This window comes from Polyodon spathula, chromosome 3 (assembly GCF_017654505.1).
Source record: "Polyodon spathula isolate WHYD16114869_AA chromosome 3, ASM1765450v1, whole genome shotgun sequence".
Taxonomy (NCBI): Eukaryota; Metazoa; Chordata; class Actinopteri; order Acipenseriformes; family Polyodontidae; genus Polyodon; species Polyodon spathula.
In genome coordinates this window covers 33,212,309-33,228,296 of record NC_054536.1, presented here as the reverse complement: position 1 = coordinate 33,228,296, position 15,988 = coordinate 33,212,309, and the positions used below count along the sequence as shown (strand labels likewise).

The following is a 15,988-nucleotide window of genomic DNA, read 5'->3' as shown; positions in this document are numbered from 1 at the left end:
GTACGTGTATGACACCAAACTGGTTGCCGACTACGCAGTATCTTCCTATTTTTTTTTTTTAGTAGATCTAGTTTTTAGTAGATCAACAGTCAATACCAGGATTTATACACACACACACACACACACACACACACACACACACACACTGAACAAAAATATAAACATGTGAAGTGTTGGCCCCATGTTTCATGAGCTGAAATAAAAGATCCCAGAAATTTTCCATACGCACAAAAAGCTTATTTCTCTCAAATTTTGTGCACAAATTTGTCTACATCCCTGTTAGTGAGCATTTCTCCTTTGCCAAGATAATCCATCCACCTGACAGGTGTGGCATATCAAGAAGCTGATTAAACAGCATGATCATTACGCAGGTACACCTTGTGCTGGGGATAATAAAAGGCCACTCTAAAATGTGCAGTTTTGTCACACAACACAATGCCACAGGTTTCTCAAGTTTGGAGGGAGAGTGCAGTTGGCATGCTGACTGCAGGAATGTCCACCAGAGCTGTTGCTAGAGAATTGAATGTTCATTTCTCTACCATAAGCCATCTCCGATGTCGTTTTAGAGAATTTGGCAGTACGTCCAACCGGCCTCACAACTGCAGACCAGGTGTAACCACACCAGCCCAGGACATTCGGCTTCTTCACCTGCGGGATCGTCTGAGACCAGCCACCCGGACAGCTGATAAAACTGTGGGTGTGCACAACCGAAGAATTTCTGGAGAAGTGTGCTCTTCACGGATTAATTCCGGTTTCAACTGTACCGGGCAGATGGCAGACAGCGTTTATGGCGTCGTGTGGGTGAGCAGTTTGCTGATGTCAACATTGTGAACAGAGCGCCCCATGGTGGTGTTGGGGTTATGGTATGGGCAGGCATAAGTTACGACAACGAACACAATTGCATTTTATCGATGGCAATTTGAATGCACAGAGATACCGCGACGAGATCATGAGGCCCATTGTCGTGCCATTCACCCGCCGCCATCACCTCACGTTTCAGCATGATAATGCACTGCCCCATGTCACAAGGATCTGTACACAATTCCTGGAAGCTGAAAATGTCCCAGTTCTCCCATGGCCTGCATAATCACCAGAAATGTCACCCATTGGGCATGTTTGGGATGCTCTGGATCGACGTGTATGAAAGGGTGTTCCAGTCCCCGACAATATCCAGCAACTTCGCACAGCCATTGAAGAGGAGTGGGACAACATTCCACAGGCCACAATCAACAGCCTGATGAACTCTATGCGAAGCAGATGTGTCGTGCTGCATAAGGCAAATGGTGGTCACACCAGATACTGACTGGTTTTCTGACCACGCCCGGGCTATATGTAAACACATTTTAAATAACCTAGCAGAATCCATTGCTGCACCAATAAAACATTTTGGATTTATCATAAGATTACATCTTAATATGAGTAGCACAGATTAGAGTCCTGCGCGGCTCTGATTTTTACGACCCACTTCCGACGCGGACCCGCTACTACAGGACTCGACCCACAGCCCGCTGCAACACCGTCTTCTTACCCGTGACACGACCCGCTTTAATAAGACCTGCAATCCGACCCAAACCCACAAGTGTTTTACCTTTACCTACTGCCTATGTCAACTGACTCTCTCACGCTCTCACATTTATTTATTATCCTTGTAGTCATATTGAGATTAAAACCTCTTTTACGAGTGAGACCTAGCCAAGCAGGTAGCAGCAAGTCAACTGGACAACAAGAACAAGTACACAATAAAATACAATTAAGACACAGGCAAATCACATTTAAAACAATAATCAAAATACACAAAAGTAGTCAACTATTTAAAACAATTATAACTCTCAGTCACGAAATCATGCAGTTTACTCTTAAATTGCAATAAAGATATCTGGGTCTGCAGCTTTAGTTTGGGCTGGAACTCATTCCAGGACCATGGGGCATAATAAGCAAAGGATCCTTTACCAGCCTCATTACGCACATTTGGGACTTTAAAATGCAAAAAAGAATGAGATCTGAGGCTATGGTTACTATGGGAAGCTATAAGGTATTCATTTAAATAAGTACATTCATATAATTTATACTGAATTGGTTTATATTCCAAAATATACCTGTGCTTCAACCTGCGTAAAGCCAAAGAAGTCCAGCCTACCAAAAATCATATAATATACAATGATGAGTATTAAATCTTGTATTTGTATTGTACCTCAATGCTGCATGATATAGCGAGTCCAGTTTACCTGAAGTTGGTGTTGATGCAAACCTACACTGAGTGTACAAAACATTAGGAACACCTTCCTAATATTGAGTTGCACCCCCTTTTGCCCTCAGAACAGCCTCAATTAGTCAAGGGGCATGGACTCTACAAGGTGTCGAAAGCGTTCCACAGGGATGCTGGCCTGTGTTGACTCCAATGCTTCCCACAGTTGTGTCAAGTTGGCTGGTAGTGGATCTCTACTCCGAATAGCTCGTTCAAGCTCATCCCACAGATGTTCAATTGGATTGAGATCTGGTGACTGGGCAGGCCACTGCAGTAAGCTGAATTCACTGTCATGTTCGTGGAACCATTCCTGGACAATCCTAGCCTTGTGGCATGGGGCATTATCCTGCTGAAAAAATCCATTAGCAGATGGATACACTGCTTCCATGAAGGGATGCACCTGATTGGCAATGATGTTCAGATATCCTGTGGCATTCAAACGTTGCTCCACTTTTATCAAGGGGCCATGAAAACACACCCCACACCATGTACTCATGTGGCTTTCTCCATACCCTAGTCCTCCCATCAGCGTGAAACAGCAGGAACCAGGATTCATCAGACCAGGCAATGTTTTTCCCTTCTTCCAGTGTTTTTGTTCCTTAGCCCACTGCAACCGCAGTTTCTTGCGTTTTGCTGAAAGAAGTCGAACTCTGTTAGGTCGTCAGCTGCCATATCCCATTCTTGTCAAGGTACGACGACTTGTGCATTCTTTTATGGGTCTTTCGGCACCAATGTTGTACTGGACTGTCAGTTGACTAACTGTAGCCCGTCTGTTGCTCTGCACATTTCGTGTCAGCATCCTTTGGCCTCTTTCATCAATGAGCCATTTTTGATCACTGGCCTGCCTTTGGCTGGATGTCCTTTTGGTGGTGGACCATCCTTGATACACACGGGAAACTGCTGAGCATGAAAAACCCAGCAGCATTGCAGTTCTTGACACACTCACACCGGTGCTCCTGGGACCTACTACCATACCCCGTTCAAAGGCACTTAAATCTTGTGTCTTGCCCATTTACCCTCTGAAGGGCATACATACACAATCCATGTCTCAATTGTGTCAAGGCTTAAAAATCCTTCTTTAACCTGTCCCCCCTTCATCTACACTGATTGAAGTGGATATAACAGGTTACATCAATAAGAGCTTATAGCTTTCACTTGGATTCACCTCGTCAGTCTATTTCATGGAAAGATGTGTTCCTAATGTTCCTAATGTTTTGTACACTCAGTGTATATACTGCATCACCATAGTTAATTTGCGGCAAAAACATACAAGCAATAAGTCTCTTTTTTTTGTTTTGTTTCCATAACATATATAACATGTTCATATCATAACAACGTTTATAGTGTATTCCCATGCCCAACAGACGAGTGTGGAAACATGCACACACCTCTGTCCAGCACACTGCCTTCCTTCTGTTCCTTTAATACGGTCCTATTAGCATATGGTAATGCATCGGTAATTAGAAACATGTGATACAAATGTATTTTAGATGGACATTCAATATGTACATAGCGCAATCAAATTTGAATTGGCCAAAAGCCCTAATTCGTCTGAATATACCAAAATCTGCGCGATAAGTTCCAATAACTGCAAACTGCTGGCTCAAATAGTGTCGGAGTAACAGTCCACTCTGGATTAGGGTACAATAGTACAAATGTACAATAGTAATTGTTCTATTGAAAGATATAAATTAGAGATTCAGCTTTATAATTAAACAAATTATTACATAACAAGCATAATATAAAGAATAACATGCAAAAACTATTTTCATACTTTGACAAAATTATTTGGGCACCCTTACATTAGTATTTTGTGTGCCCACCTTTTGCTTCCTTTACAGCTTGCAGTCTTTTTTTGTATTTTGAAACCTGTTCCTGGCACCTCTAGAGATGTTTTTTCCCCATTCTGCAACACCTACAGCTTTGAGTTCTGCAATCAGCTTTGGTTTCCTTTTTACTACAGCAGCCTTCAAGTCAATCCACAACATCTCCATGGGATTCAAGTCTGGGGACTGAGATGGCTAATCCATAACTTATATTACTTTTTTTCAGGAATTCCTTTAATAGACTTTGCAGAATGCTTAGGGTCATTATCCTGCTGGAATATAAACTTCCATCCAATTTGCCTTCTAGCACTGGGTAACAAATGAGAGTGCAAAATATCTTGACATTTTGCAGCATTCATTGATCCTTCTACAATACAAAGGTCACCAGTGCCTGAGGAAGAAAAACAAACCCATACCATCACACAACCTCCATCATGTTTAACAATGGGCACGATTAATGTTTCTTTAAATTCTTCTCTCTTCCTCCAAACCTATTGTTTTTCTTTCTTGGTGAAAAAATTTCTGTTTTGGATTCGTCTGACCATAAAATTTGTTTGAAGAAATCATCATCTTCAAATAGTCAATGGAAAATTCCAATCATTTTCTTTTGTGTATTGTTTTTAACAAAGGTTTGCATCTTGGTTTTCACCCATGGACATTCATCTTGTTAAGATATCAATTAATTGTTCGCTTGTGAATTTCTTGACCATCTTATCTCTATTCTTGTGTCAAATCTTTTGCAGTAATCTGAGGATTTTGTTGGGCTGCTCAAACGATTCTTCCACACCTGGAGCTAGTTGCAGTAGTTCCTGTTCTCCTGTGTTTCGTCTTTTTCGTTTAGTTGTATCACTGCCATTTTGAGATTGTTGATGTACTCTTTAGTTGTAACCATTTTTGTTGCTTTTTTGAATCACAAATTTCCAATTTATATTTCAGCACTTGATGATTATGTATTTATTTATTATAAGTATGATAATTATCATTAGGTGTTGGTTTTCAATCATAATTGTCAATAATTAGCAACAAATTGGTTTCATATGTCAAAGTATGAAAATATTTTTTGCATGTTACAGTATTTTTCATTTTATGCATGTTATGTAATAATGTGTTGTTTTATTATAAAGATGATTATCTACTTTAATGTATATCTTTCAATAGAACATTTTGAAATTATAGAAATCATTCTATTTGTGGTTTTTCTCATTTCTTTAACTGCCCAAATACTTTTGTCTGTGATTTTATATATATATATATATATATATATATATATATATATATATATATATATATAATATATATATATACATAGTGGTAAAGTATGGGGTAGAATAGCAGAAGGGAGATATATTGGTCCCTGTATCGCTAGGAGCGTATACCCCATGTACCACTGCAGGTGCAGTGGAGACAGAGATATGTAGTTCAGAGGGTCAGAAAACTACATCTCCCAGAAGGCAATGGTCTAATGAGGCCAAATGGGTATAACAAATGAATTGTGTACAGCTGCTTACAATTAACTAGAAAAGGCTGGTATAAAAGACCAGTTCCAACAGTCCTTGGTTGTTGGTGTTAGAATAGGGTTGGTTGCAGACACTGCTGAAGGAAACTAAGAAGTACAAGTAGCCAAACTGGACATACACAGGTAAAACTAAATATAGCAGGAATTAGTACTTTCCTTTTATAGTCAGGGACTACATGGATGAAATCACCCAAATTAAGGTAGAGCTCAGAAAGAGCTATGTTTTTGTTTGCATTTTGTACACAGTGTTTTTTTTATTGTTGTTGTTTGCATTTAAATGTCCAGTTGTCCTATTGCTGTGTTTTGGACTTTGAATAAAAGAACACTTACTCACTGCATATTAAGTGTCAGTAAGCTGCCTACAACCTGGAAATTATGTGTGAGGATAACCGCCTAGCCACAGTGATAATATCTTCACAATGTTATTGTTATTATTAAATAATGACAACACTGGACCGAATGAATCACTTATTAACTGCTGCTATTCATCAAGGAGTGTGATGGGTCACTGGGATTTGGCAGTGTGGTTCAATAAAGCATGTGGCTCTATATCACACTGGCTTAGATGGCACAGTCTCCATCCCTTACACCGAACATGATTATTTCATGCAGCCGTTTATATCGAACAAATAGTGTTTGCAGTTTGCCATTCCCGTTGATTTCAATAACGAAGACATTGTTTATTCCGTGTTAAGGGCACCCTATATTTCTGGGAAAACTCAGCTGTTTGGATCTCGTTATGTACCACTCGCATAGATTTAAATTAAAGATTTAAACGCACTGCTTATTATTTTAGTAATCACACTTATTAATCCATAAATCAGATGTATTCACCTAGTTACCTTGCCATTCACATAAATTTAAATAAAAAATGCAGCACTTTACTGTAGTAAAAAAGCTTGACAGATTGATCAATCAGCTGTTTGCACCTCGTTACTGAGCGATTACCCCTGTACTGTACCTTGATTATTTAATCCCTGTACGCAGTGTTGGGTTTGTTTACAGGTTGAAAAAAGAAGACTGACTGCAACAGCAAGCAAGCATGGCTGTAAAGAGAAGTGACGAGCATCAGCATGAAAATTCAGTGTAAATAAAATGTCTCTGTTGGGTGCTGTGCACTTGTTAAAGCATGCTTGGAACTCTGTTAGTCAGTAAATAATGCAATGTTGCTTCAAGAAGCTGGGAACAGTGTGGGAATGGATCTGATTATGGACTGGGGAAGGGGATGGGAGTACTGTGTAAATAATGTGTTTGTAAACTGTGTTCTTGTTCAGATCTGTTAGTGTTCTCTGTGTGATTTGGTGCTTGTGTGACTAGAGCTGAAAGACTGCCTGTGTGTGAGTGCGTGAGAGGGAGAGTTGGGGGTTGGAAGCAGGTCTGACACAAGCAGTAAGAGATAGGGAGTGCTGGACCAATGCGTGAGGAAGTGGAAGACTTGGGTGTGTGTGTTGAGATGACAGTTTTGAATGAGAGAAGCAGGATCTGGTGGCGGGAGAGTTGAGAGGTTGAGTTTGCAAGTGAGAGGAGAGGAATGAGAGCCATTGTTCACTAAAAGCTAAAAAAATAATAAATACAGGAGTTTCCTACTGCTTTGAACCACAACTGTTGTTGGTCTCATTATATCCTGGAAACCACACCACTCAGCGCTACATTGTGTAAATAAATCCTGTTCGTTTGCGGGGTGTATCAACTTCAACCCCAGTCTCAATCTCCTGCCTGTCACTCAGCATAATACCCTGTAACTTTTTAAACAAGGGATTTAGGGGAGCTCCCTAATAAAAGCTGAATCTCAAAACAATAAATATAGTAGTACAGTAATTGTTACAGCTGTGTATAATGGTATTTAAAACAGGATTCATTTATCTGCCCTTACTCTGGTCCCATACGTGACAGATTTTGATATAAATGTCAGGTTATTGTGTGGGAGTTTATACCGTCCATCGCTTACTGCAGGTGAATCACGTTAATACGAATGTGCCCATTTGAAGCAGTGGCGACAGTAACTGTACAGAGAAGTGGCTTTGTGTGAACTTGAAATGACTCCTGCCCTGCTTTATCAGTTTGTTTTGCTATAAAGAGGTTATTATAGGTACTAAATTTTCTTTGTCCCATGATGGAGAGATTGTTCAAAACCTCCAGATCAATACAGAACATAGCAACAGGCCTTGCCAGAGTTGAAAAAAACAGATACAAACTGCAGAGAAATAATACACATCACAAGGTTTGAGTATCATTTTTCTGCAGTATTTGTTGACTGTCATTTGTTCCTATTTATTATTTTGGCATTAGGAGTTATGGATATTTTATTATGCCATGAGATACTGAGATATATTTAAATCATGGTATAATATAGATTTGTACAGGGTACAGCAGTGGAAAACAAGCATTGAACGCTAAAAATGTATCAGAACTGAAACATCTATTTTGTCACGCTTTAGTTTAGGACTTTGTATTTTGCCTAATTAAACGCAATGGTGATCGTGTGGCAGTTATATAGTAAATCACATATAAATTCACAGTAAATAAATACTTTAATATTCATTAAATGAATAAAGATGTCTTTATAGTTAGCATTCTTGTTGCCAAGTTATTCAAATGTATTTGCAATTCACCCAAAAGCTCTTTTAAAAAAAGGGTTACTACTTACTACTTAAAATGCAGAAGAAGGCTCTAGAAAATCGTTTTGCATATTCTATTTCAGGATCCAGGACTCTGTTTAGGTGGACCGCATGCTGGTCTAGAGGGAAGCTTGCTACTTCCTCCACCTGCAAGCTATTGACCTCCTTACCCACGGTGAGTACAAACATAGCTACACCCTGACACTTGGCTCTCAGGGCCATGTCGTTCAGTTTCGCCCTGTCCCAATAACTGGTCTCTCCTCCTACAACTGCAAAAATGACCTTCTTGTTTCTTGGTCTTGGAGATTTGAGCATGATATTGTTGACCACCCATTCAATAGCATGTCCAACACTGGAAGTGCCCCCTATTTGTTGCATGGATTTGTGGATATGTTTTTTCATTAAGTTTTTGTTGTTGTATTGGAGGAGGTCAAACTCCAGCTTGACAGGGACTTGTCCTTCCCTGGGTGGATAGCTCAGAGGAGTATGCTGCACAACAGACACTCTTGCTCCAGTGTCAGAGGTCCTGGGTTGGCTTGTAATGTCGATTTGATCCAGCATGGAGCTCAGAAGCTCTTTCACTCCTGCATACTCATCTGCCTGCATGTTCTGTGAGCCATCAACCATAAACACCAGGTCCATGTTGACTTGCAGAGGAACGGGTACAAGATTCATGCCCTGGCACTCTGCAGCGGGCTGGCATGCATCTGAAAAGAAACATGCATTTTATAATGACTATACCTTTGAAATCATTTGACATTACATATTGTACAACTTATCTATAGACAGGGTTATTTTTATACAATTAGTCCTACTTAAATTAGAAGATCTGATCCACCTTATTAAGTTTGGGCAGTATGGTGGTTGTAAAATGTACAGTATATCAGAATTAGGTGAGCACCAGGAGGGAGCAAAACATTTTGACATTGAAAGAGCAATTTGGTAGAATACAAAATACTGTGTTATAATTCGTCACGTTACTTGGGTGATACCGTAAAGAACACAGGCATGTTCCAAAAACTTTTCACAAAAGATCTGTGTGTGGCTAATACGTGTAAAAATGACCTAGTGTGAGGCTAAAGTATGTTGCAAATAGCCAGGATATAAACACTGAAACAAAAAAATTACAGAAATGCATCGTAACAAAGTCAGAACAACACAGGAGTAAATATATAATGCAATATTATTGTACCCCTGCCAACTTTTTTTAGAATGTATTTAAAATTGTAAAAGTTCTTGAAATCTGACAAAATCAGTCTGAACTCAAGGTTTTATCTGACAGAAATATTCCTTCTTTTTTTTTATTTATTGAACATTAATTATCTTATAATTGTATACTGTTTTAAGAAAATGCATGTTTCTGCTGCCAACAAAAAAATCAGTGAAATAAATAAATAAATACAGGTGCACTCCACTTATAACGAACTCCAAGGGACAATGGAAATCCGTACTAAACAAAGAACATAGTAAACACAATTCGAAAAGCTGTATGTAACTGTGAACATAAGTACCTTAAATATAAACAATACAAGAAAACTTAACTGGCAAAGAACAGGAGTTTATTATTTATACAAAACACGGCCCTGTGGTACGTACAATGTAATAAGTAGTTCCATTTTAAAAATTTATATTTTCACTAAATGAAATTATAATTGTATACATTATATGTTTTAAACTGTGCAATCACTGTGCCAACAAAATCGTAGAATAAAATTAAACAGCAACTGTTTTTCCTGCCTGACGTCACAAATGCCGGCGTGACTCATTTCCTGTCCCGGATGTACCTTATTGGCACAAATATCTACCTGTGCAACAGGAAAAAATTGTACCTAATAAAATGGTACTGTATATATTAAACTGCACTTATTAAGCACAAAAGACCTGCCTATGGAATAGGAAAACTGTACATATGAAACAGTATATATGTTATAAAAGAGTCAGTTTTAACCTGAGTAATTCCCCATTAAAACCCATGTTGTCTGGTAGGGACATGCCTCCTCAATACATTGCAAACGGAACTCCTTTCTAACAGGATCCGTTATAAGTGGAGTGCACCTGTAATACATACCACATTCACACATAAACTAGTAAATAAACATATAAATGAATGAGGAATGCTCTTTGAGAACTTTGTGCCTGGCTTAATGATATTAATACTGTATACACTGATATACAGCATAATATCATACACTGTTACACTATGGAATTGATAAGTTTTATTTTAAAATACTATAGATGCAATTGTGTGTTTGCTAGTGTCTGAATTTTAAGATGTATTTATCAGCCCAATAAGCTGCCTTCACATCGACTTACCATAGCAAAGTGCACACTTCAGGACTTGTTGTATTACTGCTCTCTGATCCTGGGGTCTTTGCAGAACAGACACCAGGAAGCTTCCTGTTTCATCAGCCTGAGGAAGAGTAGGTATGGATAGGAAAGGGACAGATGCAACAGATGTTTGTAAATTTACTGCAGTGAACATATAATATCACACTGATGTTTAACATGCATTACCTATACAATACATGTATGTTGCTTTACTGTAACATAGCTTTTCTAAGTTTATACCATGCTTCAACAAGCAACTCTGTAAAGCATTTGGTTCATTTAAATGTGGCAATTAGGTACCCAAAGGTCATGAGTTAAACTAGTAATTATTAATGTTAGTAATTGTGAAATGTAATGTTTAATGTCTGTAAATTGTGGTGTTCTGAATGATATGTTGCCCTGTGTTTGAGTTATGTCCAAAAGACTCTAGGAAAGAAAACCGGATGAAGTTATTAATTAAAATAACGATTAATTTAACGAAAATTGGTCTGGTTCTTTTTTCGTTTTTCAGCTGTAGAACAAAAAACAAACAATTAACCTGTTTGTTTTTCATTTTTCAACTTTTGAATAACAAAAAGCTGAAAAACAAAAAAAGAACCTGTTTATTTTTCGTTATTCAAAAAACGGACAACAAACTTGGATCTAACTTCAGCCTACCAGGAAACAAGATAATACATTTTAATGAGCTTTATCCTAATTGAAAAAATAATAAATTATTTTATCAACTAATTCATTATGATGTAAATATGCCTCTCAAGGCAGATGTATTAGTACTCTTTCTGTCAAGTGTCAATGTTTCCTGTTAGTCCAAAGTAGCAGCCTAACAACATTCATACCTCAAAGGCAAGCTTGACATTTTGAACATCCTTTAACGCGATGACCACAGGGGTAATGTCCAGAGCTTTGAACTCCAAAGCTGCTGTAATTATAGGAGTGGCTTCCTGAGATGCCCCATTGCTGATAAAGAGGGCTACTTTCCTTATCAGCACACCCTGGCGCACACGCTTGAATGCATTCCTCGCAACAAATCTCATAGCTGCCCCAATGTTACGCCGGTTGGAAGACTTTTCCAGTGGTATTTTCTGTATTGCTTGCAACAGCTGGTTCTTTTTGCGGTAGTCTGAGAAGCGTATTAAATACTTTGTGCTGGAACTGTAGGTGACAACTGCGACCCGGGCCCCAGTAGGGCAGCTGCTTTCTGTGATGGTTATATTCTGCAGAAGGGCCATGACAATGTTTCTCATTGTTTCAAAGGCCTGTGAGGAGACGTCTTCGGACATGTCTAACGCAACCACAAGCTCAGCTGGGTAAGCAGGGCAGTCAATCTTACCTGGGAAAAACAAAACAAAAACATAAACTGTAATCAGTCTTTGAATAGGTCATTCTGTATTACTCTTTAACGGGTTCAATTTCAGTTAAGTTATTATTTTAACAGTATACTGTTACCACATAATGTATTTTCTCATTCTCCTTAAAGGAGGATTAAAACAAAATAATAATAATAATAATAAGAGAATTATCTACGTCATAGGGAATACTTCATATGATTTTTGTATTTGTCCTTTATAAATGTTTATAGTGTAAAATGTGCTTATTAATTTTACTGTTCAACGTACTTTTCTTGTGCTTTAGAGAGCATCTGTAATGTGTGCTCTCCTTATTAGCACTCAATATGTCACTGTAAATTGACTACAGTCCACATTAGTGTGATATACAGCAGGGGTTCTCAACTTTTTTACTTCTGGGGTCCCCCTCCCCCCGCTATAAAAATTCCACAGCCCACCATATACAGTACATTACATATACACTGCTGTGCAAAAGTCTTAGACATGTTGCATTTTTCTACTCTGATGCATTATGAGCATAAACAATTTACTCAAAGCCTCCACTAGTGTTTTCTACTATTATAACAACCTTGACTGAAATAGCTTGCATTACTCGATTTTCAAGGTGTGGTATCCGAAGAATAATCAACAAGTACAGAGAAACATCATCTGTAATTGACAAACCCAGGACTGGAAGACCCAAAAAGCTGTCTAACAAGAATGGGCAATACTTGAAGATAATATCCTTAAGGAATAGAAATAAGACAGGTGTTGAATTGACAACAGAACTGGCAGAAGGCAGAGATGTCGTTGTCCATCCATCAACAGTCCAAAGCACCTTTGACCCTTGTTCCATAGTCCAACTTGTGTTCTTGTGCATATTTTAGCCTTTTAGTCTTGTTCCCCTTTCTTAACAGAGGTATTCTTACTGCAACACATCCTTTAAGTCCTGACTTCAAGAGTGATCTTTGTACTATTGATTTGATGGAGCCTTTCGCTCAAAAAATTAATGTTGCTTGTTTTTATATATTTCATGCTTGGCAATTAAATGTCTCCATAATTTGGAGGGTTTCAAACATTCATTGGACAGTACTTGTGCACAAATTGTACACTGCAGTTGAGGTATATCTCCACATAGAGTACAAATAAAACCAAAATTCAAGTAGCTGTCCTCACAACACCACTTCCTTGCTGTTCTTCAGCCCTTATGGTTGAACTTAGGTTGAAGGAAGTTCTCTATCATCATTCTGTGGGTTTCTGTCATTTTGATGCTGATGGTCGAATTAAAAATGTATCCATGTCTGGTATTTATTGTGTGTTTCCCACGATTTTTCCTCTGCTTTGTAATCTGTCATGCTCCCGCTGAACTAGCTCTAGTACACCATACGTAACCTGAATGTGTTCCGTAACCTGAAAGCCTTCATTTCTGACATGCTGAAGCTAAAAGGTTTCAGCGTGTCATAAGTATGCCAGGAGCTCCCCGGTTGAGAACCACTGCTTTAGAGAGTGCCTGTAATGTGCGCACGCCTTATTAGCACTTACAATATGTCACTTTAACTTAACTACAGTCCACGTTAGTATGATATTCAGAAAACATTCAATTAAAATTACAATTATTTTCTGTACAGTACGTGGTGCAGGGAATGTTTTTACTGTATTTAGTTTTATCAGAAAAAATATGTAATAGCACTTAACTCAATTACATAATTAAAATGGATTACCTTGTGAGCAAGCTGTTTTGGAAACAAAACAAAAAAATATGACTTTAAACAATATATTTTTAAATCATATCAATACAGTATCTACCATATAATCACCCAAAATCCCTAAATCTGCTTTGAATTTTTACCTTCTCCAAAATGTTATCATGGACCTCCTAAAGACATTTTACAGTATTTGGGAACCTGTTATGAACTGTACATGTTTGTCTTTAACAGTTAATCTAACAAGCCCTATCAACTCTTCAATTATCAATTTTACCTAGATTAATATGGAAAAGATATTTTCATAAATACTTACCTGGTAATGCGTGCAAGTTAATTTTACAAATGTTTTGTACAAATGTGATATGTTTTGTATACAAAGCTGAACCAGTTGTTTTCTGTAAATATAACTTACGGCAGTTGTCACGGACATAGGAAACAAGCTCACAAGGCTGTAGAGATAAAAGGAGAATTTACACTAATAATTACCTGTTAATTGTACTTTGATATTAGTACTAGAAAGAGAAAACAAAATCATGTACATACACTCATTGAAGTGGTTCCCCTTGGTCCTTTTGAACCCTGGAGGAAATAAAACTGAATTTCAGCCAAACAAAGCAACTGAGATTAAAGTCAAACTGCAATTGCATCCTGAGATCTGATTGTTTTTCTCATGGTTCCTGGTGTAAATGGACTAGTTTGGTTGTTATCAACACACGTTTAATTACATTTTACATTTCACAGGAAAGCACATGGGAGTAGATGACAATAAGTTGGCATTTTCACAACTTTAAGCCAGACCCAGTCTATTTTGTTGGAACTACATCAAGACAAGTATCTGGCAAAAGTTCTTCCACAAGTCACAAATTTTGCAGTGACATATTGGGTTTTAAAAGTATCATAACTGCGGTGGTTTAGAAGGGTCAGAGTTAAAGGGTCCTATTATCAAATGTCTTACCCTTTGTCCAGCAGGCCCGGGGCTTCCTGGGTCACCTGCCCTTCCCGACCTGCCAGAATTGCCCTGCAGATGGCAAAACACAAGCATTTAAAACATTAACATATATATACTGTACAGTATGCTTGCAAATAGACTTTCTCTGTTAGAAGTTTGTTGCAATGGCTCGCTTAAATGCATAATATGTGGGCATAAGCTGGTCATGCATATTAAATGTATATTAAATCTGGCTATTCTGGTTAAAAAAAAGAATACAATAACAATAATAATAATAACAACATTTTATTTTCACTGTAGAAAATAATGTAAAATGTACTGTTCGATAAGTCTAGCTGCTATGAAGCTATGACTGTTTCTTTGTTACCACATAAACACCAATGAACTATATATATATATATATATATATATATATATATATATATATATATATATATATATATATCTTGCGCATTGTCTAGTCTCTCCCAGCAGGAATAGCTACTAGCAATGCAATGCTTCGGGAGAGCTACAATGGGTATGAGGGCATGGGACCAAAACAAACAAATATCACAGTTATCAAAACAAATGTATTCTTCTTGTTTCTCATATTAACTTTGTGCATACTTTTCTGTTTCAGTCATTGCATCCTGGTGACTTCTTAAAACTCAACCAAGTTTAAAGAACTTTAATAGAGATCATAAACACGTCTTCGCTCAAGCTAGTAGTTTAGACTGTTTAGACTGGGACAGGTTACATGTAGCACCGTGGTGTATCAAACGTATTACGCATGTTTCTGAGAAGTCTATTGAGGCCAAAATGCTTTTTTTCAAAAGGCACAGATAACCGTTACAGAACACTATATAGTGTAAAGAAAATCTAAACAACAAACAGAATGCATTAGTTAAGGTAACTTTCCCACACCCGTACAAGGCAGTCCTTTGTAATTCAAAAGAGTTCACTTCAGTGCTTCTTATGAAATGAAATGAACACCCCTAGAGTCAGCTAGAGCAGGGGTAGAAGATGACTCAGTTTTGCATTACATGGTTATCGACTTAGGAAAGGAAATGGACACAGGAACGAATATTATTTTACAATGGACAACCCAATTGTGCAGCTTGTGATGAATTCTGAAAATGGTAGTGTTCATCAAAGAGAAGTTCACTGGTATGCTGCGGCGTTGTAACATACACAGTGACGCATTCTTAGTTACCTTTATTGTAGCTTAAGAGTTACACTTAACTCGGTTCCTATCCCCTGGTATACATATGAGTTTGGGCATACAGCAGCAACAGCTGTAAATTAAATGAGGAGCAGAGCAGTAACACATACAGTCGCTCTCAAAAGAATTCAACCCCCTTGGACTTTTCCACATTTTATTGTGTTACAACATGGAATCAAAATGGATTTAATTAGGAGTTTTTGCCACTGATCAACACAAAAAAGTCCATAATGTCAAAGCGAAAGGTAAAATCTACAAATTGTTTGAAATTAAT

The 15,988-nt window shown here is 37.9% G+C and overlaps 1 protein-coding gene across 2 annotated transcripts in view; it reads right to left on the bottom strand.

Moving 5' to 3' along the window:
- The window catches only part of LOC121313005 (collagen alpha-6(VI) chain-like), an 88,032-nt gene that overhangs the window by 9,848 nt on the left and 62,196 nt on the right, over window positions 1–15,988 (bottom strand). For both annotated transcript variants that reach the window (XM_041245082.1, XM_041245084.1), the window contains exons 31-37: window positions 14,520–14,582; window positions 14,108–14,143; window positions 13,977–14,013; window positions 13,580–13,591; window positions 11,370–11,863; window positions 10,519–10,615; window positions 8,235–8,912 (exon numbers count right to left, since the gene is read on the bottom strand). In XM_041245082.1, the coding sequence (XP_041101016.1) occupies window positions 8,235–8,912; window positions 10,519–10,615; window positions 11,370–11,863; window positions 13,580–13,591; window positions 13,977–14,013; window positions 14,108–14,143; window positions 14,520–14,582 (1,417 nt within the window). The remainder of the gene's footprint in view (window positions 1–8,234; window positions 8,913–10,518; window positions 10,616–11,369; window positions 11,864–13,579; window positions 13,592–13,976; window positions 14,014–14,107; window positions 14,144–14,519; window positions 14,583–15,988) is intronic.